At 34.3% G+C, this 24204-nt stretch overlaps 1 protein-coding gene across 1 annotated transcript in view; it reads left to right on the top strand.

Moving 5' to 3' along the window:
* MED13L (mediator complex subunit 13-like) overlaps positions 1 to 24204 on the top strand; it is a 287723-nt gene that overhangs the window by 28089 nt on the left and 235430 nt on the right. Inside the window, exon 2 of the mRNA XM_012663527.1 lies at positions 6799 to 7036. Coding sequence (XP_012518981.1) covers positions 6799 to 7036 — 238 coding nt within the window. The remainder of the gene's footprint in view (positions 1 to 6798; positions 7037 to 24204) is intronic.

The following is a 24204-nucleotide window of genomic DNA, read 5'->3' as shown; positions in this document are numbered from 1 at the left end:
TATTTGAAAGGTAGTTTAGACTAGTATAGATACATGGTTTGGAAGTAATTCCTTAGAATTCTGGGTTACTGCACTTTTGCCTTTTTGCTTTTGGTATTGCTGTTGAGAAGTTAAAAATCTTGATTCCTGATACTTCGTATGGGATCTCTTTTTACTACATGGAAGCTTGGAGGATCTTCTGTCTGCAGAGTGCTGAAAGTTTACAGTAATATGCCTCTGTGAATCTCTTTTGATCCATTGTTCTGGGTACTCAGGGAGGCCTTTCAATCTAGAAATTCACGTTTGTTTTCTGGGAAATTGTTATGAATTATTTTCTTGGTCATTTCCTCTGCATCTGTATTTTCTCTTTCTGAAAGCCCTTGTATTTGGATTTGAGTGTCCTGGGTTGCTCTTCTAGTTTAGTCCCTTCCCCCTCATTTTTCATTTTTGTTTATTTGCTTTATGTTCTGGGAGATGTCCTAAACTTTATCTTCCAGACATTTTACCGAGTTTTATCATTTCTGGTATCAGTTTTTGGAAATTTCCAAGAGCTTTTTAAAAATTCTCTCTTCTTCTTTTCTGAAATAGTGTCCTGTCCTTTTTTAATGGTTCCGCCATTTTATCTCTTTGAGGATATTAATTATAGATATTTTAAAGTTTTTTTTTTTTTCTAACTTTCTAAGAAAACTGAGTCCTAGACATGGAGAAAGCAGGGACACAACCCAATTAATACAGAATCCCCTCAGCCTCAGAAATTTTAGATTTTCTTTTTTTTTTTCTCCCAATGTCATCTCTTTCCTTTAAGTCACCTGTTTGTTTTTGTCTCTATAGTTCCTCAGTGGTTTTCCTCAACTATTTAGTAATTCTTGGTTGTCTGCTCGTGTTAAGGAATGGTGGCCAAAAACACTGGGAATTTCTGAGTTTGCGAGTGACATTTGCTTGCCCTGTACTTCACTGATCTGGGTTGGCTCTTTAGTTGGGGAACCTCTGATTTCAGTATCTTGAGGTCTTTCTTCTGGAGCTGGTAAGATTTCTCAGAAAAAGGCTTTTCCACCCTCATATTTGGGGGATGAAGGAATGGCTGCTAGCGTTCTGGGTGTTTAGAGGGCAGTGGTGGGGAGAGGGTGATTCTTGGCCTTTATTCTGTATGTGTTCACCTAATGCCCTGTTTTCACTCTAGTTCCCTGTCTTCTGTTTGTATGTGTCCCCCAGTCTAGGCACCCTTTGTTTTACTGTTTCCAGAGGATACTCTTCTGATTATTTGTTGGGGTGAAGAAGGGGCAGTAGCTCAACTCTGTGCAGTAGGGAGGATACCTGGACATATGAGTGCCTTTTAAGCAGACTTTCAACCTGTTTTCCTTATTTTGTTTCCTCTCTGCCTTTCAACTCTACTTCCACAAATACTTGTATCTAAAATTCCTGAGGCTGAGGGAATTCTGTATTAATTGGGTTGTGTCCCTGCTTTCTCCATGTCTAGGACTCAGTTTTCTTAAATAATATAAGTATCTTTACCTCTTGAGCATCTGCTTCTTAGCTTTCAAAATTTTGATGCTATCTCCTTTTCTACCTACTCTTGTGATTTTATGATTTAAAGAAAAAAAAACCAAAAGAAACAAACTTCTTTACTGATGTTTTAGAGGGATTTAACAGAGAGCAAAAGCAGATGTGTGTGTTTACTCTGTCATCTTTACCTGGAGTTGATTAGTTATGTTTTAACAGAAGTTTTCTATTATATGTGACATTTTTCCTTCCTCTGAGTTGAGAGGTGACTTAATATGTTTACTGTGTTCCCCTGATCTGCTAGAGTAGTAACCCTGTCACAGGAGGAAGTGAGGTTAGGCAGGCTTGGAATTTCCTAATGTATTCATGTGAGCCCCAAATGATCACAGCTGCCTTTTCTACACACCATTCCTGCGCAGAATTGATGTTAAGCTAATTGTTTTGTAGTTTGAGGAATCTTCCTTTCAATTGTTTCTTGAAATTTTGAATATCTTCTGGCCAGCTTTTCTGTTCTTGCTGATCATTTAAGAGGCTAATAAGGGTTCCATCTCCATTGCAAGTTGCCTTTGTGGGTGGGATGTAATTAGTCTGGGCCAGGAGACTTGAACTCATTTATAGTATCTAGGTCAGCCCTATCGCTTTACAGGTCCTGAAGCTGAGATGCCTTGAGGTGGAGTAGATTTCCTAACATATAGGTAAATTGTTAAAAAACCAGGCCTAGAACCTATATTTCCTGATCTCTAGCCAGTGTTCTTTCCATGATACCATACCCTGGGTTCATTCTTATCAGTGTCTGTTAGTTTTACTGTTCTATGACCATGGAATATGGTTTTAACTCTGGGGAGCCATATTGCACGTATATGCTGTTGGTCACAGAGGATCTGGTTGTGATGGGTCACTGCAAATAAATGATCTCCACTGCAAGACTTTATCAGCTCATTCTGTACACATTGTATCTGAAGAATAGGACACTAAAAATCAATATAAATTTTCTTTAAATCTCATTCATGCAGTTAGGAAGTACATTTATCCTGATTCGGTGTAATCTATTTAATTAGAACTGTTCTAAACTGACTGTAGTGGCCTTCTGTTTAGGCCAGGGGAGTCTCTGCCAGTTAAGTTCAATTTTCTGAGAACCTTGACTACCTCTATAACAGATGCCAGCCATTGCTGAGCAAATTTCCTTCCAACATCTCTTGCTATTAGAATAGTTATTTTCTTGGTTTGTTATATATATACTCTAAGAATTAGTTTGTGTGGATGTTGTCTTATAGTGATAACATGTAAAAGAAGGCATATAATTATCTGAGTAAAATAAAAAAAAGTCCCTTCTATTCATGGATGATGTGTGGGCACTCTTACACTAGTTTTCTTAATACCTCAGGACGACTAAAGAAAGATTCATGAACTTTCTTAAATTAGAAGGTTTGGCCATGAGATCTAGTCATTGCTAAATTGAGTTGATGACAGTTTCTTTGTACTATTTTATAATCCTCTAGGGCTAATTTTTACCATTAGCTCTATGAAGCACCACCATGGCAGAGTGGAAAGAATTTATGCTTTAAATGCAGTTATGGTTTAAATCCATTTATATTTGGGATCTGCGATTTGCTATCTCTGTGGCTATGGGAGAGAATTATTTAACCTGAGTCCTAATTTCTTTAGCTGTCTATTGTGAAGATTTGAGTTATATATGAAGACCCTAGTATGGCGCCTGATATTAAGTAGGTGCCTAATAGATGATGATGGTGGTGATTATTATTATACATACATACATACTGGTTTTGTTCCTTGTGTATTTTAATTTCATCTTTTGGTTCTATGTTTTTAAAACCATGTAATTTTAACTTTAATTATGATTTGTTCATATTTTAGTGAGAAATAATTGTGCTTTGGGAATAATTTGAATATAGAAATATTTTAAAGGTTTGCTTCAAAATTTTGAAATCATTAGGTAAAGAATTTTGAGTTTGGAAAATTTTTCAGAAATTTGAACAGTAGAACTTGGAGTGGACTTGATTTTTAACTGTAAACATGGTCATGGTATACGAAGACATTTTAATCTAATTGAATAAGTATCTATAATGGGAGTTTTTTTCCTTAGACAAACTATTTTAGTATCATTTAAGTTGTCTTTCCTCTTATCAAACATTAATTCAAAATTTAAAGCTAAGTCTTTGAACATCCATTTTATACTTAGTTATCTCTGTTAGGCTTGATTAGTGTTTCCTTGTTACATTTTCCAGTGAAGACTGGTATAATGATATTTAATTTTAGCTTTAAAGTAAAGGAATTAAATTGTTTAAAAATAATTGGACATTTTTCAGTTCTTTTGGCTGAATTAGTTATGAAGTGATTCAGTTTGTAGCCTTGCTGTTATGTCACTTGCGTTTGTAACATATCACTTGCTAGAACAACTTTGTAAAAAACATAGAGCAGGTGGTGGCAGCTTCCCTTTGCCACTGAGAGCATACAAGCGCTGATAGGAAGTTAGTGGAAGTGCTAGGATTAGGCAAAACATTCTCCTGAATCAAAGCCAAATATTTTGTCTGCTCAACTGTGCCGGATGTTACAGGTGAAAGTGTTCTAATGAGTAAATTGCTGTGCATAGATTTTCTTGGGGACTGACTCATCTGATGTTTGAATCTCTGATATGTCTTAATTTTCTAACCCTTTAAATATGGTTAATGTCAGTATTGATGTCATATTTATCGGTGTATTTTAATTCCTCGTTTTCTCTTACATCCACCTCCCACAAGATCCTTAGGCACAGAACGCTAGCTGAGATGATAATAAGAAAAGTTAGTCTCTACTTAGCTTTTCAGATTTCAAATTGCCCCTTTTTATTCTTTTTATTTTGTTTCCTTCTTTGGCATTTATTTAAAGATTGATGTTAGGCTTTCTGATTAGAACACAAACACACACACACACACACACACACAACTTTTATTTGAAGAAACAAAGGAACTTGTAAGATAGAAAAACGGACAAAGGATTTGAACAGACAACTCAAAGTAAAAGAAATAGTACTATTATAATAATATGATAATGCCATTTATGGTTTTTGGCATGTGTCAGACACTGCCTTAAGTGCTTTATATGTATGCTAACTCATTTAATTAGCAACCCTGTAAGTACTATTACCTTCATTTTACAGGTAAGGCAGCTGAGGGACAGAGTTTAAGTAACTTGCTAGGTACTTACAGCTAGTAAGTACAGAGTTGGGATTTAAACCCAGGAAGGCTGGCCTCAGATTATAACTCTGATCAAATATGTGATAATGATTCCTCCAAGCAGAACAAGGACTGTAAATTAGTACAGGGATACACCTTTCTATTACATTGACAGGTATTTTAAAAGACATGTAATTTGGGAGGCGGTTGTTTGTATTGGGGGACAATTAATTGAAAAGCAGTGTGGTAGCACTCATTATGAGTCTTAAAATATTCATATTCTTTGACTGTTAATTCTGTATCAAGCAGTCTCTCCTAAGGAAATAATCAGGAAAATAATGTTCAAGGATGTTCATCAATTATAATAATTATAATATTGAAAAAAATGGAAGATTGTCCTGTTGTTATGGGATGGTTAAATTGTATTTTTCTGAACGGTGAATATAATATTATGCAGATATTAAAAATTGTTTTTGAGGAATAATTAGTAATATATAGAAATATTTACAATAAGTGAAAAAGCAGGGTACAAAACCATACAATGTGGTTCTAACTTTCAACATGTATATATACAGAAAAGCAGGAAGGACATACAGTAAGATGCTAATAATTATTTCTAGTGTGTTTATGGTGTATTATTTTTGAACATTTTACATTGACTGCGTACTTTTATATTTAGAGGAAACCAAGTGGCACATAGGGAAAGCTTAAATGATGACAATACCAGCTTTTACTAAGAATATTCCTTAAAGATTAAATTTGTGTATTTCATACTGTAAAAGATAAGTTACTGAATTTCAGGTAGTTTTAGTTTGGATGTTATCCTTGTAAACTTTTTTTTTTTTTTTTGAAGTGAAAACTTTTATTTGGATTGAAGAAATAAGATTTTTTTTCTTAAATATGATCATTATAATGATTGATTGTTTTAGTACTTTAAGTTTGTTTCAGTTGTGTTGATAGAAGATACGGCTACATTACTACCCAGTGGTACTTGCTTTTTGAAAAACATCTTGTTGAAAAAAGTGACTGACGTGTGGAAGGAGATGAATGAGTAAGGATTGAATAGAAGGGACACATGGGCTGTTTGGTACAGAATTTTATTATGAATCAGTTTTACTATCAGTATTGAATTTGTAGTGATAGTTTATAGCTGCTGCATAAGTAAGGATTCAGGTTTTGTTTGTGTTGAGACATTTTTCAAGTTTAGTTCTTAAGACCTAAGGTTTAGGAATCTTAAAATATAAATATATATAATGGAGTAAAGATACAGTGTCTGTTCTATGCTGGTTTGAAGTTCTCATGTTTTGAAATGTGTTTAACAAACAAAAGACCAAACTATTAATACATTAGGGAATTGTTATAGAAACAAAGCTTTCCTGTGTGCAGCCTGTTAAATAACGTGAATACATTGCTGATAACTTTGCATTAGTTTTGTAAACAAACTTCTATTAATGCTTAAATATTAGCCTTTTGGCATTCATGATGAAGCACTAGGGTACTTACTGCATGCTAACTGATACCCTGATTAAAAAGGATTTAAACTGTAGCTTCTGGGTGGGAAGAAATTGAGGAAATCCTTTGAAAGAAATTACTTCCTTATTTTTAATTTATTTTTAATTTTCTTATTTTTTTGTAGAGACAAGGTCTCCTATGTTGCCTAGGGTGGTCTCAAATTCCTGGCCTCAGGTGATCCTCCTGCCTCGGCGTGGGAAAACACTGGGATTATAGCCATGAGCCACTGTGCCTGGCCAAAATTAGTTCAGTTTTACAAACTTTTTTTTAAACTCTTACCTAATTTCTAAACATAATTTATAGTTCAAATAAGGAGTAATAATATAGAAAATAGTTTTATATATAGGGATTTATAGTAAATGTTTAGGTAAATGAAATGGTTCAATAGGAAATAATGATTATCAGCTTGTTTTGTTGTTTAACATAAAGAGCTACGTAGACCATCTTGATAGGAATTAGCTTCCCCCCCTTTAAAATCAAGGATTGACATACATTCTTCACTGGGAGAAATCTTATGATGTGAGGTTTAGTGTAAATATTTTAGCATGTTTACTTTTCTGTATGGAAGCCTGTTTTTAGTGGTCTGTAAGTAAAAAGAAAAATCAAAACTTGAAATTTTCTTGTGTTTTTCCAGGCTGAACTCACGGGAATCAAATGGCGTAGGTACAATTTTGGAGGGCATGGGGACTGTGGACCCATAATTTCAGCCCCAGCCCAAGATGATCCAATCCTGTTAAGTTTCATCCGTTGTCTACAAGCCAACCTGCTGTGTGTATGGCGTCGTGATGTCAAACCAGATTGCAAAGAGTTATGGATATTCTGGTGGGGAGACGAACCCAACCTTGTGGGTGTAATACATCATGAACTGCAGGGTAAGGTTTTGCTTTTTCTTAAAAATTATTTGCATCACAATTTTTTGAACAATGGGTAGATTTTGAAAACGTTATTAAGACTTGCTCAAAAGAAAGATCCCAAGTGTTTAATGGGTGTGTCTCTCAAAAGGAACATCCTTGCTCTCACCCCTCTTCCTTCCACCCCCATTTGTTCAAGTTCTCTTGTCCTTTCCCAGTCATGCTGAGAATCAGAACCTTGTGAACCTTTATTAAATGAAAGTGTTGTGTCCCCTGGGTGTGTTGGGGGGTGGAAACAAGTTTAAAACCCACTATTTTAAATGATAGTGAATTGTGAGTAATTAACAAGGCAGTGAAATGAACAGAATTGGTTTTTCTTAGACTGTGGCTGTTGTGGTTTGTTGGCAGCTGAACTCTGGTGGAAAATTGAAAAGTGATATAGAAACTTAGTAGTGAGCTTTTTTTGGACAAAATTATGAGATGACACTGGATAGTATTTTGAAGAAAGATTAACATAAAGGATCTGGTCTGATTTTGGTGTAGCAAATTTTCTCTTGCTTTGTTCCTGCTTTTTATGTAATTCGGTGATTCCAGGAAATATTGGCTCCAGTGTTGCTTAGGTTTTAACCTCAGATTACATCTGATATCTGGAAACTTTGACTATAACAGTTTCATTATTCTAAGCTGCCTTTTATGTTTACCACAGATTTATAACCAGGGGAAATTTTATCAATATTCTTTGAATTTCTGGTAAAAGTTTTTTACCTCTTTATTTAAGTGTTTCTATCTAATATGCTAAAGAATTTTTCTGAATCAAGACCTGATCCCAGTCATTAGTTAGGGTATTAACTCTTTTTGACTTAGTCTCCTAGAGCCAACTTTTATCATCTCCAGACTATATTTTGTTAATTTGTGGTTGAAAAATTTCAGGTAGTGTTTGAAATATTTTGCTTGTTGATATTTTTAATATTTTTTAAAGGATGGAGTAAAACTAACTTTAATATATATTTGAGAGTCTGTTCTAAAGCTTCTAAATTTGCCTAAAGAATTTCCTGCCAACTTCTGCTTGACACCTTCCTTGCTTTTCATGGCAGCCATTTTTTATCTGTGATATCTCCTGCCACAGCAGCCAGAGGGCAGTAAACCACAATGGACTAATTGAGCTGTTTACCTTATGGGCCATATGTCTGTTCAACTCAAACCTTTCTCTTGTTATTTTTTTAGAGTATTTGGTTTATAAATATGAGAACGCATTCTAGGTGAGACTACTTTCCTTAGCTGATAAATTAGCAAAATCTCAAAACTTACGTTCATCTCGAAACCTATTTTATGTAGTTAGCAGTTAACACAGGTAAAATTAGAGTTTTAGAACATCTGGATTCTGTGTATCAGGATTTTCAAAATAAAATATCTCCTAGAAGATACTTAGAACATTTTTGTCCATTTAAATATCAAAACGTATGTTTTTATTCTTTAAAAGTTTTTTTCACATGGAGCAGAGGTATGTAGCATTTTTTTTTGTTTTGGTTTCTCTTTTATTTTTCATGATTGTTTCTGACTCTATTCTTCCATTTTCCTACTCTGTATCGATCCCTTACGTTTTAACTTTTTGCTCTGCTCTGCTCTTGTTAACAGCACAAGTCATCATTTTGTAGTGATGAGGAAACCAAACCCAACTGTTAGTTGGGCTTATTTTGTTGATATGTAGAATGAGGTTATTTATGTATACCAACAAAGAAAATTATCAGTGTTCTTTGGAATAGCTTATTAAGTTATTGTGTTATTTCTCATGGGCTTTGTTATTGAGTTAACAAAAAGGTATAAGATATTTAAATTCTTTATAGTTGTTTTAGATTTAGATTGCATATGTAGATTCATTAATATCTTAAGTATTTTTTGGTAAAGAGTTAAGCAAAGAGTGACTTATTTTTAAATTACTTTTAAAAATTAAGTTACTACTACATTTAAATTAGAAAATTAGGAAAACATAGAACCACCAAATGAAGAGAACCGAGAAATAAAAATCCTGAAGTCTAAAACAGAATTTTAGTAGTAGATGTTTTTATGTATAAGTGAAATTGGTATCATACTGTCCTGTATCTCAGTCTTTTTCACTTAATGATATGTTGTGAATATTTTTCCATGGAAGTGATTACTTTTGAGTTTGAAAATGGTGTAAACTGTTTATCCTTTGTGTTCCACTAGGAAAGTATTACAATGATGGAATAATTATGACTTCATGAGTGCCTCTGTTCTTTTTAGTATGTTGAATTTTGAGAGAGTTATTAGATCCAATTATATGAAGTGTCATTTTTATAGGTAAAGGTGGTTTGAAAAGGGTAATATTATGTGATTCAATCTAATATTGGAAAATATATGGGGCCTGATTGGAAAAATGAATGGCATAAAGACAACTTTGTTTCAAGTAAGGGGAAATATGGCAGGTAGAGCAATCATGAAGAAACGAAGGATAAAAAGGGAATATTTTATTGGTAGCCATATAAATTGAGGATATTTTGGAATCTACTTCATTCTCTAATATATTTGAGGCCTTAGGTTATTAAGTATGAAATGTCCGATTTCTTTAGGTACTAAGGCAGTTGATATCTCGGCATTTCACTTTGACACTGCTTGTTTTATTTTTATTGTGAAAGTACATCCTCATTCTTTCAAATACACATTTTGGCTTGTGATTATCTTTCAAATTTTTTTTTAAGAGCAATTTTTCTGAAACCATGGATAAGTAAAAAATTCATGTTATTTTTGAATATGAGCTCTGTCGTGGAACGAATGCAGCACAGACAGCTCGAAATTATCAGTGAAGTGTTTGGGAAGGATGTGGCTAATGAATGCCCAGTATATCGATGGTTTGAGAAGTTCTCTTCTGGTGATTTTAATCCTGAAAATGAGCCACATGGGCGACCTGAGACCAAGGTAGATAATGATGAACTGAAAGCTGCAGTGGAAGTGAATCCACGTCAACCTATGCGTGAATTGGCAACAAGGTTTGACGTTACTATTCCAACAATATTTTACCACTGAAACAAATAGGCAAGGTGTAAAGAAGCTGGATAGACAGGAACTGCATGAATTAAGTGAGCATCAGAATAGAAATTGTCTCAAAGTTTTTCTTTCTTTGCTGTCACGGCATACAGTTGAACCATTTCTGCACCGTATTGTTACATGTGATGAAAAATGGATTCTTTTTGATAATCACAAGCATTCCGTACAATGGTTGGATAAAGATGAAGTGCCAAAACACAGTCCAAAACCAAATATTCATCAAAAAAAAAGCTGATGGTGTCTGCTTGGTAGTCCAGCGCTGGTATTATCCACCACAGCTTCATGAAACCTGGTCAGTAGATTACAGCGGATGTCTACTGCAACCAATTGGACGAAATGATGAGGATACTTGTGGTTAAGTGGCCGAGATTTGTCAATGGAGACAGGCCAATCCTCTTGCAAGACAGTGCTCGACCACATGTTGCACAAACAACGCTGCTCAAACTAGAGAGGCTGGACTTGGAAACTCTCTGTCATCCACTGTATTCACCAGACCTTGCACCAACTGACTACCACTTCTTCCAGGCTTTGGACTACTTCTTGCAAGGAAAAACATTCAGTTCTCAACAATCGGTAGAAAACGCCTTTTCTCAACTTGATCTCCACTTGCTCTCCAGGCTTCTTTGATGCTGGCATAAACAAGCTACCGTTAAGAAGGCAAAACTGTCTTGATAGTTTAGGTGCATACTTTGATTAATTGTATTGCTTCTTGTTCGAATAATAAACTAAACTTTTGATTTAAAATCAGACATTTCATATTTAATGACCTAAGTATTTTGGGTAAATTAAATTATAGCAGAATCCTGTTAGCAGGCTTCAATATTAAGCATGATGTTACCTTTATTTGTAACATTCTTTTTTATGGGGATGTTTTACTGTTCCTTAAATTGCTTTTTAGTTATGTTATTTGGCATTTCCCTTTGTCTTCACAGTGTACTCAAAATAGCATACTACTAAGAAACTCTATAGTAAAATATAATACCAAAGCAACCATCTTGAATTTAAATGTATAAAGTAGCCCTGTAAAATGATAATAATTCTAACAGGACACACACATAAGTTTTATCATATTACATTTTTTGTTTAAATGCTTAAAATATCTATGACATAATCTAAGAGAAGACTATAATCACATTTATAGTCTATGTCTGTCCTTGGATAAACACTTTGGGCTTTTGTGCTGTTTATATTGTGTGGCATAGAGGTTCAGAGCATGGGCTCTGGATTGCTTGGGTTTGAATGCCTGCATGGTCACTTACTAGCTGTGTATTCTTTGTCAAATTATTTGGCTTATCTGTCCCTCAGTTTCCTCACTATAAATTGGGATATGAAATTTAAAAAGTTAATCTATAATTTTAACTATTGCTGCTCTTCCTATGATGACAACTCATATATTAAAATTAAAATGTTTTGGTATTTTTTAAACAATTGGTTCTGTATAACAGTGCTTACTAATGTTCATCAAGTACTAATTTTTAAGTATACTTTTTGGTTGAAGTGATTATAGTTTTGATTTTTAATGTTTGGGTGGAATAACTAGAAATGATAAAACCTTAGAGCAGTGAGGATTATTCCTACTTGTATGAAATTTGTTTTGACTTACACTATACACAAAGTTTCACACTAAACTAAATTGCCTTGTAAAGAGGTCAATACTTTAAGATTTGACACTGTTGGATCTCTGTAGGGTTGTAACTTCACTGCCATCTCCCATAGTAGTGTCAAAGCAGGGCACATACTGAATATGTGCGTATGTCCATTGTGGAGGTGTGTCCATCCATTCTTGTATCCATATGAGTGCCTCTTATCTGTGGATCCAGTTACAGGGGTTTGGTGTAATCCCTGTTGTTGATAAGATTTTAGTCTAAAAAGGATATAAGACAAGCATACAAATGTATACAAGGCTGAGAACGTTGTAAGAATATAAAAGAAATGGACTGGATTGACTGCTTTCCAAATAGGCAGACGTTCAATTCCGGGACATCAGTTCCATCAGTGTTCTATAAACATAACAGGAACACTGTGAACCCTAGTGCCAAGGGTAGATACCTTTCCTGGTTTCTAGTTCATTTATTCAACCTCTGCTTTTGGCAGGAATAGTGATTAGTCCTGGATATGTAAAATGAGTCTTTATCCTTAAAGAGCTTGCAGTCTCATTGGGGAGGGAGCTAAATGAATCTCTAATTCTGACACAATGGAGTAAGTTCTGTAAATGATTTAAGTGATGAGATCCTGGAGAAGCATCACATTCAGCCTTGGGAAACAAAGGGAGGGGAGATGATGAGGAAGCCCAGACTTGGTGAGGCTTGAGGTGAATATTTACTATATACCTTTTCTGTTTTGGCTTGACTAAATTCTTTCCCATGTTTTCAATTTGAATTTGAGATTAATACAGTACGCTGAATTGACTTCTAATCTACCAAACAAAATCATTTTATAAACACAATCTTCTGACCATTTCATTGTCTATTAGTTGGTGGTGGGAAAGACACACAACCTTGAAACCCCAAAGTAATACAAATAGCAAGTACCTCTAGGGACTGGAGATTGCTTGTCCCAAAGCATTGAGAATCCCTGATCCAGAAGGAGAAGTATCAGATAAAGCCTAGGATGTGCTTAAGAATGTTTGATGATTCAGTGAATGAAACCTATTTTGTGTGGTTCTAACAAAGCACAGTATTGCACTCTCAGAAGGTTGACTTATAGTCAATTTGCAAAATTTTAAAATGATTTCATAATGTAAGGAGACTGAAACCTAATTAAAATAAGGCATTATTATTCCTGGTTTTAATTCCCAAGGGGGTACAAACATCCAATTTATTTTATATATTTTCCACAAAAAACTTAGCACTAAATAGGCACTGTGTTTAATTTCAAAATTTTATTTATCAATCCTGGCATGGTGGTACGTGCTTGTAGTCCCAGCTACATGGAAGGCTGAGGCAGGAGGATTGCTTGAGCCCAGGAGTTTGAGGGTGCAGTGAGCTATTATCGTGCCTCTGCTCCAGCCTGGGCAGCAGAGGCCTGGTCTCTTAAGAAAAACAAAAGAAAACCCCAAAAGAACTACAATAATTTATCTGTGTTGTCCCTTTTTCTTTTGATTATTACAGATAGACGAATATAAATTGTAACAGGAATTACATCTGTACAATCTAAAAATGGTTTTCCCAATGTCAGTAACAGAAGTCTTAAGAATTGGCTTTATTGTCCGTGTAGGGACGGATTGGTAGTTGCTACCCTTTGTTGTACATTTAGAGACATAATTATTGATTTTTTCTGTTTTTAAGAGTGCTGTCACCTATGCCAGGAGGTGTGGGCCATTGTAAAAACAGCATTAAACATTAGAGAACTAGGAAAAATGGATCTGGTTTTCTGACAGTGCTGAGTATAAGATAATTTAAGACACTAATACCGTTGTTTATACCGTGGAACTAATTGCAAGCCTTTGGAAAAAGAAGTGGGCATTTTGTAGAGGTGTGGGAAGGCTGAGAGAAGAAAATAGGGAGCCAGTTTGTTAGTATTAATAATCTGTATCTGTAGGTTGTAATCTATAGTCCTAAGTGATGGATTGATGTAACCTTTGTTTAGATATCTCCGAGGAAGTACCAAACTCCTCTACTCTGCCCATCTTTTTATTCTGAAGAATGTTTATACACATATATGCCTATACCTTTTTTTCCAACTAAAGTATTTGAAAGTAATTTTCACACTTCATGAACATTTACTCCTAAATACTTACCATGTAAGTCCTACAGGAATGTGGGACATTTTCCTACATAACCATAACACTATCCTGACACTCAAGAAGTTTAACACTGATATAATCAAATTATCTAATATTCGAATTTCCCAATACCTTTATACCTCTGATGTCTCATCTCTTCTAATTCAGAACATTCTCCTAGTTCTCTCTCTCTCTCTGTTTTTGGTCCTTCAATGATGCTAGTGTTACTTGAAGGGAGCAATTCAGTTGTCCTCTAACATGTTCCATTTTTTCGATTTGCATAATTGGAGTCAGGTTAAACATTTTTGGCAAAAATATTAAGTAGGTGATTTTGTGTCCTTTCCGTGGCATCACATCAGAGGCATATCATGTCAGTTTGTCATAATATATTGATGGTACTAATTTTGACCACTTGGTTAAGATAAGCCAGATTTCTCATATATAAAGATATCTTTTCCTTTTGTAATTATTAAGTAAATCTGGGGTGAAACTTTGATATTGTGTGAATATCCTTTTCCTCAAAGGAGCCTCATTTTGAACCTGTTTAAACCAACAGAAAACTTCCCAAACATCTGCTTTTATAAAAGCAGTTAAAAGATCAAATGAAGATCTTAAATCATAGTAGAGGTCAAGAGGAGAAGAGGAACACTGAAGATCTAGCAAAGGCAAATTCTGATGGCAAAGTCAAACTCTGAAAATTAATAGCCCCTATTGCTTAGCATACTAAAGAGAGGACTGTTGACATTGAATTTTCTAATACCATAGACAATACATAAAGTATGTAGAAATATATTACTGTGTATCTTAGAGTCTGTGGATTTTTCAGGTGATTTTTGGTTATCTTTGACTAAACGAAATAAAATAATTTTAATCAATATTATAAATGGGTATTATCAATTGAAAGAAATTACTTTCTGGGAAATTAATGACTCTTTTACATATAAAATTAACAGGAATGAAATTATCTGTAGGTAAAATGTCATTTAGTTTGAAAATTTATTCTAAGGAGAAAACCGATCCCTGAATTTTTTCCCCCTTGTTTTTATATATTTTTTTTCATTATTGGTGGTAAATTTACAGATCATTGAAATTAATCTGAGTGAATTAGAAAATAATTTTTTTTACATTATTTGGGCTTATTTATTTTAAGTATAGAATTTTGGTGATTTTGAAAACATGAATTATATTGTTCTGCACTACCTTAGTAGATGTGTAGTATTTTATGAATCAACACACAATTTTTGAGATTGTTAACACAATGCCCCAGAGAAGTAAATTTTACTTTACCTTTCATATTTGTTATTTTGTGGCTAACAATAGAAAAATACATTTGTAGTTCATAAGAAACAAGCACTTTGAGGGAAAATACATATCCAGTGGTGGTAAATGGTAGCTAGTTCTGAGTAGTTTATAAAGTATACCTTAATTTCACTTGAATCTAAATTATTCAAGTCTTGATATGGATTTTCTGATTCTTTTAATAATTATATTATTGTTATATTTTCCTGTGTTTGGTTTTGAAAGAATTAGACAAAGCCACAAAATAGTTTTCATTGTTTGATGATTGTCTAAATGATTCTAGTGCATACTTGCCTAAATATTAGACTTAATAATTATATCCTTAAGAGAAATAATAGAATACTTATTAGGTAAGCATACATTCATATTATAAAATTATGGTAAGACAATAATGACTTCAGAATTTTTTCATATGAAGAATAGAAAAAGATCTGATGAATTAGATAGAATTATTATGCTAAATATGCTTGAAATTGAGAGAACAAGCTAAAGTCTAACTTTTGAATGTAAATAAAATCGATGTGTTACCACAGGCAACTTACTGAACCATGTAATTAGTTTTTTCTATGAAAAATGAGACATTTATACTGAGATTGTGGTGAAATAGCATGTAAAAAGGGCTTATGTTCTAATGATATGAAAATTAAACAATTGGTAAAAAAAATTATAATTTAAAGATTGTTGCTTTAGGGAAACATTTAATCTGTTGATGGGAGGGGAATTTATGTGTTTGTAAGTATGGGCATTATGGTCTTATCTTTTTGCATTGATATAAAGTCACCTACTTGTATAAAGTAAACCTTAGTAAAATCCCCTTTAAAGAGGTATTAGAGTCACCACTGGAACAAATAGGGTTGAAAATTGAACGCTAGGTAAACTGTTATTTGGTGTATTATAGTCTTTTTTTTTTTTTTTATGTGAGTAATTTTAGTGATGAATACATTGTGACTGATAAGTGTTTGGTGTAACAATTTAAAGGATAGCCATGTTTGATTCTCTAATCCCCTCCCACGTCTGTTTGTGTATATTTTATTTCAAAAGCTTGTGCTTTGATAGAAAACTTTAAGATTTAGAAGAGTTTGTTGTACATTAACGTGGTAGATTTTTTTTGCCTGGTGATATAGTTTCTTTGTTTTATCCCTTGTTCAGGGAGGTTGATGTAAGAATCTGAAGGTGGAAAATTGGAGAAAATTTAAATATTAGTAGAATTTAAGGGCTTCAGTAATTCAAGAAAAAATTATGTATTTGAACATTAAAATTGAATGGGATAGAGCTACAAAAAGTACGTATATAGAGAACAATATCTTTTGCCTATAAGCAAACCCATTGCTGACATATAAATGGCATTACATTGGTCTTACTATTTAGAGTATTTTATATAGGACATGAAATAAAAACCCCTGAAATAAAACTGTGGTTTTCTTAGGAAGGAAGAAATGGGGAATGGATCTTGGTGGGTCAACAATGAGTGTCCTCTCTCATTTATCTGTATGTTGAACTTAGCATACCCAAAGGAAAACTGGAGCTTAGAAAAAGTACATGACTTACTCGTGTCACTAGTGGTAGTGAAAACCAAACCCATGTTTTGTACCTTTTAACATTGAAACCATTATCTGCTGGGAGGCTATACATAACAAACTATGTGATTGTGTCATATTAGGTGAGTAAACTAACTTTACCTAACCAATTTAAGTAAAAGTCACAACTGTTATAATTCTATTTATATAAAATTAAATCTGTTTACTTACAGAAATAACTGGCTTGCATAATTTTGGACAGAGGACTTAGCTTTTTTGGTTTTAAATGTTTTCTATGGCACTTGGCAAATGTTATTCAAATAGTGTCAGCTCATACATTTAGTCTAGATCCTCTGAACTGAGCACATACCAAATTGATTACAGGAGAAGTAAAAATAAATACAGTTTTGGGCTCATAAAACCTTAACATGAATACAACACTTGAATATTTAGACTTGATAGCAGTTAGCATTTGATTTTGTAAAGTAGAGGCATACCTCAGAGATACTGCCGGTTTGGTTTCAGACCACCTCAATGAAGCAAATATCGTAATAAAGCGAGTCATACAAATTTTTTCGTTTCCCAGTGCATGTAAAAGTTATGTTTACATTGTACTATAGTCTATTAAGTGTACGATAGTATTATGTCCAAAAAGCAACGTACATACCTTAATTAAAAATACTTTATTGCTAAAAAGTGCTAATGATCATCTGAGCTTTCAAAAGCAAGTTGTAATCTTTTGCTGGTGGAGAGTTTTACCTTGACATGGATGGCTGCTGACCAATGAGGGTGGTGGCTGCTGAAAGTTGGGTGACTGGCAGTTTGAAAAAATAAGACAGTGAAGTTTGTCACATTGATTTTTGTTTTCACAAAAGATTTCTCTGTAGCAAGTGATGCTGTTTGATGGCATTTTATCCATAGTAGAACTTCTTTCAAAATTGGAGTTTTAGAAAAAAATTGGAGTCAGTCTTCTCAAACCCTGCTGCTGCATTATCAACTAAGTTTATGTAAATATTCTAAGTTCTCCCAGTGTTCACAGCATCTTGTAACTAGGAGTAGATTCCATATCAAGAAACCATTTTCAGGCCGGGTGGCTCACGCCTGTAATCCTAGCACTCCGGGAGGCCGAGGCGGGCGGATTGTTTGAGCTCAGGAGTTCGAGACCAGCCTGAGCAAGAGCGAGACCCCGTCTCTACTAAAAAAAATAGAAAGAAATTATCTGGACAACTAAAAATATATATAGAAAAAATTAGCCAGGCATGGTGGCACATGCTTATAGTCCCAACTACTCGAGAGGCTGAGGCAGAAGGATCGCTTGAGCCCAGGAGTTTGAGGTTGCTGTGAGCTAGGCTGACGCCACGGCACTCACTCCTCTAGCCAGGGCAACAGAGTGAGACTCTGTCTCAAAAAAAAAAAAAAAACAAAAAAAAACAAAAAACCATTTTCTTTGCTCATCCATAAGAAACAGTGCCTCATCCAATTAAGTTTTATCATGAGATTGCGGCAATTCAGTCGCATCTTCAGGCTCCACTTCTAATTCTAATTCTCTTGCTATTTCCACCACATCTGCTGTTATTACCTCCACTGAAGTCTTAAACCCATTCAAGTTATCCATGAGGGTGGGAATCAACTCCTTCCAAACCTCTGTTAATGTTGATATTTTGACCTCTTCTGATGACTCACGAATGTTCTTAATGGTATCTAGAATAGTGAATCCTTTCCAGAAGATTTTAAGTTTCATTTGCCCAGATCTATCACAGGAATCACTATCTGTGGCAGCTCAAGCTTTATGAAATGTATTTATTTATGACTAAGACTTGAAAGTTGAAATTGCTCCTTGGTCCATGGGCTGCAGAATGGATGTTGTGTTAGCAGGCATGAAAACAACATTAATCTTCTTGTGTATCTCCATCTTGAGTGACGAGGTGCATTTTCAGTGAGCAGTAATATTTCGAAAGGAATCTTTTTTTCTTAGCTGTAGGTCTCAACGGTGGGCTTTAAAATATTCTGTAAACAAATGTACTTTCATCATCCATGCTTTTTTGTTCTGTTTATAGAGCACAAGCAGAGTAGATTTAGCATAATTCCTAAAGGCCCTAGGACTTTTGGAAAAATGAGCATTGGCTCCAGCCTAAAGTCACCAGCTATATTAGCCCTTAGAGAGTCAGCCTGTCCTTTGAAACTTTGATGCTAGGCATTGACGTCTTCTCTCATTTCTAGGATAAAAGTCCTAGATGGTATCTTCTTCCAACATAAGGCTGTTTCATCTACTTTGAAAATCTGTTGTTTAGTATAGCCACCTTGATCAATTATCTTAGCCGAATCTTCTGGACAACTTGCTGCAGCTCTCTATATCAGCACTTGCTGCTTCACCTTGCATTTGTATGTTATGGTTTCTTTCCTTAAACCTCATGATGAACCAACCCCTGCTGGCTTCCAGCTTTTCTTCTGTGGCTTCCTCACCTCTCTCAGCCTTCATAGAATTGAAGAGAGTTAGGGCTTTGTTCTGGATTATGCTTTGGTTTAAGGGAATGTTGTGGTTGGTTTGAACTTCTGTATAGACCACTAAACCTTTCTTCATATCAGCAGTTGGGCCATTTCAGTTATCATTCATGTGTTGATGTGAGTAGCACTTTCAATTTCCTTCAAGAACTTTTTCTTTGCGTTCTCTCCAAACAACTTAGCTGTTTAGTCGAAGAGGCTAGCTTTTTGCCTATTGTGGTTTTGACATGCCTTTCTCACTAAGCTTAATCATTTCTAGCTTTTGATTAAAAGTGAGAAACATGCAATTCTTATTTTCCCTTGAACACTTAGAGGCCATTGTACGGTTATTAATTGGCCTAAATTTCAATATTGTTGTGTTTCAGGGAATAAGGAGGCCTGAGGAGAGGGAGAGAGATGGAGGGAAATGACCAGTCTGAGGAATGGTCAGAACACACACACAACATGTATGGGTTAAGTTCACTGTCTTAATATAGGTGCAGTTCATGGTGCCCCGAAACAATTATAGTGGTAACATCAAAGATCACAGATCATCATAACAGATGTAGTAATAATGAAAAAGTTTGAAATATTGTGAGAATTATCAAAATGTGACACAGTGACACGAAGGAAGTGAGCATATGCTGTTAAAAAAATGGTGCCAATAGACGTGTTTGACCCGGGGTTGCCACAGACCTTTAATTTGTAAAAAATGCAATGTCTGCAAAGCTCAATAAAGTGAAGTACAATAAAGTGTGGTATGCCTGTATCTTATTGAGGTAATTGAAAAGCTAGAATTATATATCTACTGTCATTAGAGTTCTTTTATTTCTTCCCTTTTCTTTTTATAGCTCTGTTGTCATAGGCCCAGATATTGAAAAATCAGAAATACGTAGCAAAAGAACGGGATAGATAGCTATTGGGTGAAGCAGGAGGTGGTTGCTCAGGCTACCATTTAGTTGTTATATGGTCTCTGGATCTGTTTAAAGTATAGTAGACTAAACTGATTTATAGATCTCCGTGCTTAATTTTCTGTGAATAATTGAAAAGTATTTACAAATGGTCTCCATTTGGTTTTGCTTTGTGATGCTTGAGCAAATGGAAATTAGAACTTTGAATACTCAGCCATGAGCATCACTAGGAGCTAGGGTTTTACAATTCTTTTTTAAAAACCTTAATAGTAGAAATAACACATAAATATGCTTTTCCCTCTCCCTAAAATATCTGAATAGTATAGAAATCTGTTTTAAGAACTAGAGAATCATGAAATGGAATTCTGTTGCTTTAAGCATTTCATGAGCTGCTGTCCTGATGCTACCTGAAGAGATTCTCACTGAATATCATTATGGCTAGTAAGTGTTTGATAATTTTCTTTAAAGCTCCATCTATGTAAATATTTTTGAACAGTTTTCCACAAGTACAGGGCCACATACCTATTTCTTATAAACCCAACATTGATAAAATGCACTCTGTATAATTGGGTCTTGTTTTGATCCCAGCTCTTTTCATATTGTGATTTGGCAATGAGTTCAACAGAATAAGCATTATCCTCTCGAGGCCCATCTAGGATTGAACTAAAGGGCTTCTACAATATCCACATGATCATACAATTAGCTCTTTTTTTTTTTTTTTTTTTTTTGTGCTCTGTAATAGTGTAACTGAATATGAGCTGGTTGCCAGGGTATTGTGGTGGAATAATACCCTATAGTTTGTAGTTAATCATGCAGCAGAACTAGCTTGATTAAGAAAAAATAAGATAAAAATTGGATAAAGATGAAGTGTCTGTGTTGAAAAAGCTTAAATGTATACAATGATAAAGAGAAGGTTAGAGTGTTCATAAATTTGTCATTAGTAGCCTCTTCCTCCTATTCGATATGTGATATGCAAAATATCTTCTTTTTTAAAAAATTTATTTTGTTTCTGACTTTTCTATCCTTGGGGTAGGTAAGACCTTTTGCTAATTTTCTTTAAGCCTTACTTTCTGACACCAGTAGGAAATTAGTAAATATTTATGGAATGATTGCCTGAATAAGGGAAACACGAACCTCTTCAAGATGAGTTCATTAAGATTATTTTTTACAGGTAATCTTCAGCTTGTTTAAATGTAAGTTGTTTGGATGTTTGCTGTTTATAGGAAGACATGTCATTGACACTGAAATATACTTAGTTTAAAGGAGAAAAATTTGATACTGTAAGTTAAATTTCAGGCATATTATTTTTAACTTATTGTAAAAGTAGCCTAGTAGATATTTATAATGAAAAAGATGCCTGCCTTGGCATTTTGGACAAATTACATACAACCCTGATTGTTTAGGGAGGAAATAGCACTTGTTGACAGTGACTCTTGTTATAGAAACATTTGTCATACCATATATTGGTTTCATGAAGAGTATAACAAAGAGGGGCTCTTGATTTGCGTAGCCGAGGTGGCTGGACAATTATTCTCATTGCTAAGGTAAAGGCTTCGTTAATCAGAGCTCAGCCAGAGCCCTCAAACAGATTTAAATGTACTCCCCATCATCAGTAAAACATGTACCATTTTACAAAAAAAGATTAAATGACTTCAGTATAGCAATATAAATGATTAGTCCAGATATGCGGATATCTATTTGATTTTCCATATGGTTGGAGCAGTGCATTAGAGGATAATCGGGGGACAAAAACACTTTCATGGAATGTTCTGGGGTCAGTACTGATCAGCTCATTTGCCCACACATTTAAAATGATAGTATTATGGAATAATAACAATCACATGGTTTATGAGAGGAAGCTTTAAAAGCATTTGTTGAGATTTATAAAGTGTTATCACTATTTAATGATTTTTTATATTTAGAATTACCACCGTTTATTTGTCTCTACGCTGTTAGGTTCTATGCAGAATACAGAAATGAATCAGAAAAATTTTTTCATTTCAGAAGCTGAGAACCTAATAGAGCATACGTACACAGAGCATTGTTAAAGGGTAGAAAGCAATGTCTCCTAAGAGTGGCACACAGTATTTTTGGAGTTATGTGGAAAGAGGCAGAGCTTTGAGGAAGAGTTGATTCTTCAGCTAGACCATAAAGGATGGATAGAATTTGGCTATGTGGCTTTGTCAGGGCAAGAACATATGTGTCATTGCATGTGTAAGAATGTATAATTGCAAGTACAAGGATACCAAGTTTGGAATGTGTATCGGGGAACAGTTAAAGATGAAAAATTGACTGAAAATGCATATTTGTATCTGTTGGGGATGGAACTTAAACTCTAGGCTAGGTAGTTTTGACTTCATAGGTGGTTAGGGCTTTTGAAGATTTTTGAGCAGGACTAGGTAGAAGCTCCCAGTAGGTTATAAACTGTATGGGGGCAGGACCTGCATCCGACTTTTGTTCCTCATTGTATTTCCAGGACAGTGTAACTCCTGACATATATTTGTCGAATAAATTAATTAACAGATTAATGAATGTATTAGAAGTTTGTGTAAAGATTATCAGTCTAGCACCATTGCTTGCTAGGAAGCCTTTCCAGTATCCTGGATGACATAGAAAACATGCTGCTATTATAGGATACTTTAAAAGAAAGAATTTAGCCAGATTTGAAAGATTTTCTGGATGCATTGATTTGTTTTTAAATGCATATTGAAAAGACAGTGATATAATTTTCTTCCTTTTTTTTGTAGTTTCTTATTTTTTATAGTCTATAGTTTAATTTTTAAAATGGAAATTTAAAATGTTATTTAAAATTGATTGAATAGTTTTCCATAAATTATTTTTATTTGTGTCATAGGTAGTAAGTAGTTTGGGCTTTTGGCAAAAAAATTGTGTTGTAATTGTCCTGTAGAGCAGATGGCTGTGGAAGAGTACTGTTTATTGGGGAAAAGTACTTAATGGTATTATATGTCAGGATCCTTGTTAACTTATAAATACATCATGGCTTTAATGACCTTGGCTGTCCTACATATGTTATAATTGCCAGACCAACACTGAAGTTGATATTTGCTACATGGAAATGATTAGTAAGATTGCTTGGCTGAGGCACTCTCTGAGAAAGTTCTGAGGGTTTTACCATAGAATCAAATTGACTGATACCTTTCATTGAACTTTCTATTTCTCGCTCTGAAATCCTGAATTAATTACTAGCTTCCTTAAGTATCATGGTACAGACTACATGATAAAATAAGATAGTAAAATAAGATAGTAATATGATTTAGGGAAACATTTTCACTGAAATCCTTAATAGACGGTTTTTAGTGTCCATATACATCTTTTGTTCAGTTATTATCAAGATGACCTTTTGGTTGCATCTGCTTTCTAAATAAACAGGATAGTACATTGCTGATTTTATAATTTTAAAATGACATTTTTCAAAGACTTTTAGCAAAGTTGATCTGTCCCCTTCAAAGGTGCTTGCAGACACACTCACACATATACCCAGAATTGCTTGGATTTCCTGTGTTAGTCAAAATTTGGTTTGGCAACACATGGAATGCTGCCATGTCTCTCGGAGGATGCCAGGGTCCTCCTGTCATTAGTGAGTCAGACTTTCTTGGTCAGGAACCATCTCTCTTTCTCTTTTTCCATTTGTGACCTTAGCTCAGCTGGTACTGAGCAGCAGTATAGGTCATGGATTGTGGATTACTCCCTCCTAATCACTCTCACATATTCAAAATGGAACAGAGACCAGGACGAAATTTATCCTTTTGTTATCTTTTACCTTTGGAGAGGCAGAAGTCATAAGATAAGAATTGTAGGTAAGTAAACTGAAAATAAGGGATTGAATATTCATATCATGCCTCTTCCTGTGATGTATGTCATCATAGATAAGACATTTCAATTTGTTTTTTATTCTTATTGATAATATGAGAATTATATTTTTATGATACAACATGAAGTATGTCAAACAGATTTAAATGTGTAAATGCATTTTATAGTCATATTTTTCCTTTAATGAATTCCACTCAAAATATTTAAATCTTTATGAATTTAGATGCTAAATAAGGATGTAATTTTGCATTTTACAGTTTTGGCCACACTTTCTACCTGTAGATAAAATTTGAATTCTCTTCCACCTAGCGTTGTCAATATAGTTTCAATTAAATCATATATAGACATTTGATGTTTAAAAAC

This window comes from Propithecus coquereli, unplaced genomic scaffold (assembly GCF_000956105.1).
Source record: "Propithecus coquereli isolate 6110/MARCELLA unplaced genomic scaffold, Pcoq_1.0 Scaffold81, whole genome shotgun sequence".
NCBI lineage: Eukaryota > Metazoa > Chordata > Mammalia > Primates > Indriidae > Propithecus > Propithecus coquereli.
The sequence above is the reverse complement of the archived record's forward strand: the minus strand, read 5'-3'. Positions and strand labels throughout refer to the sequence as shown.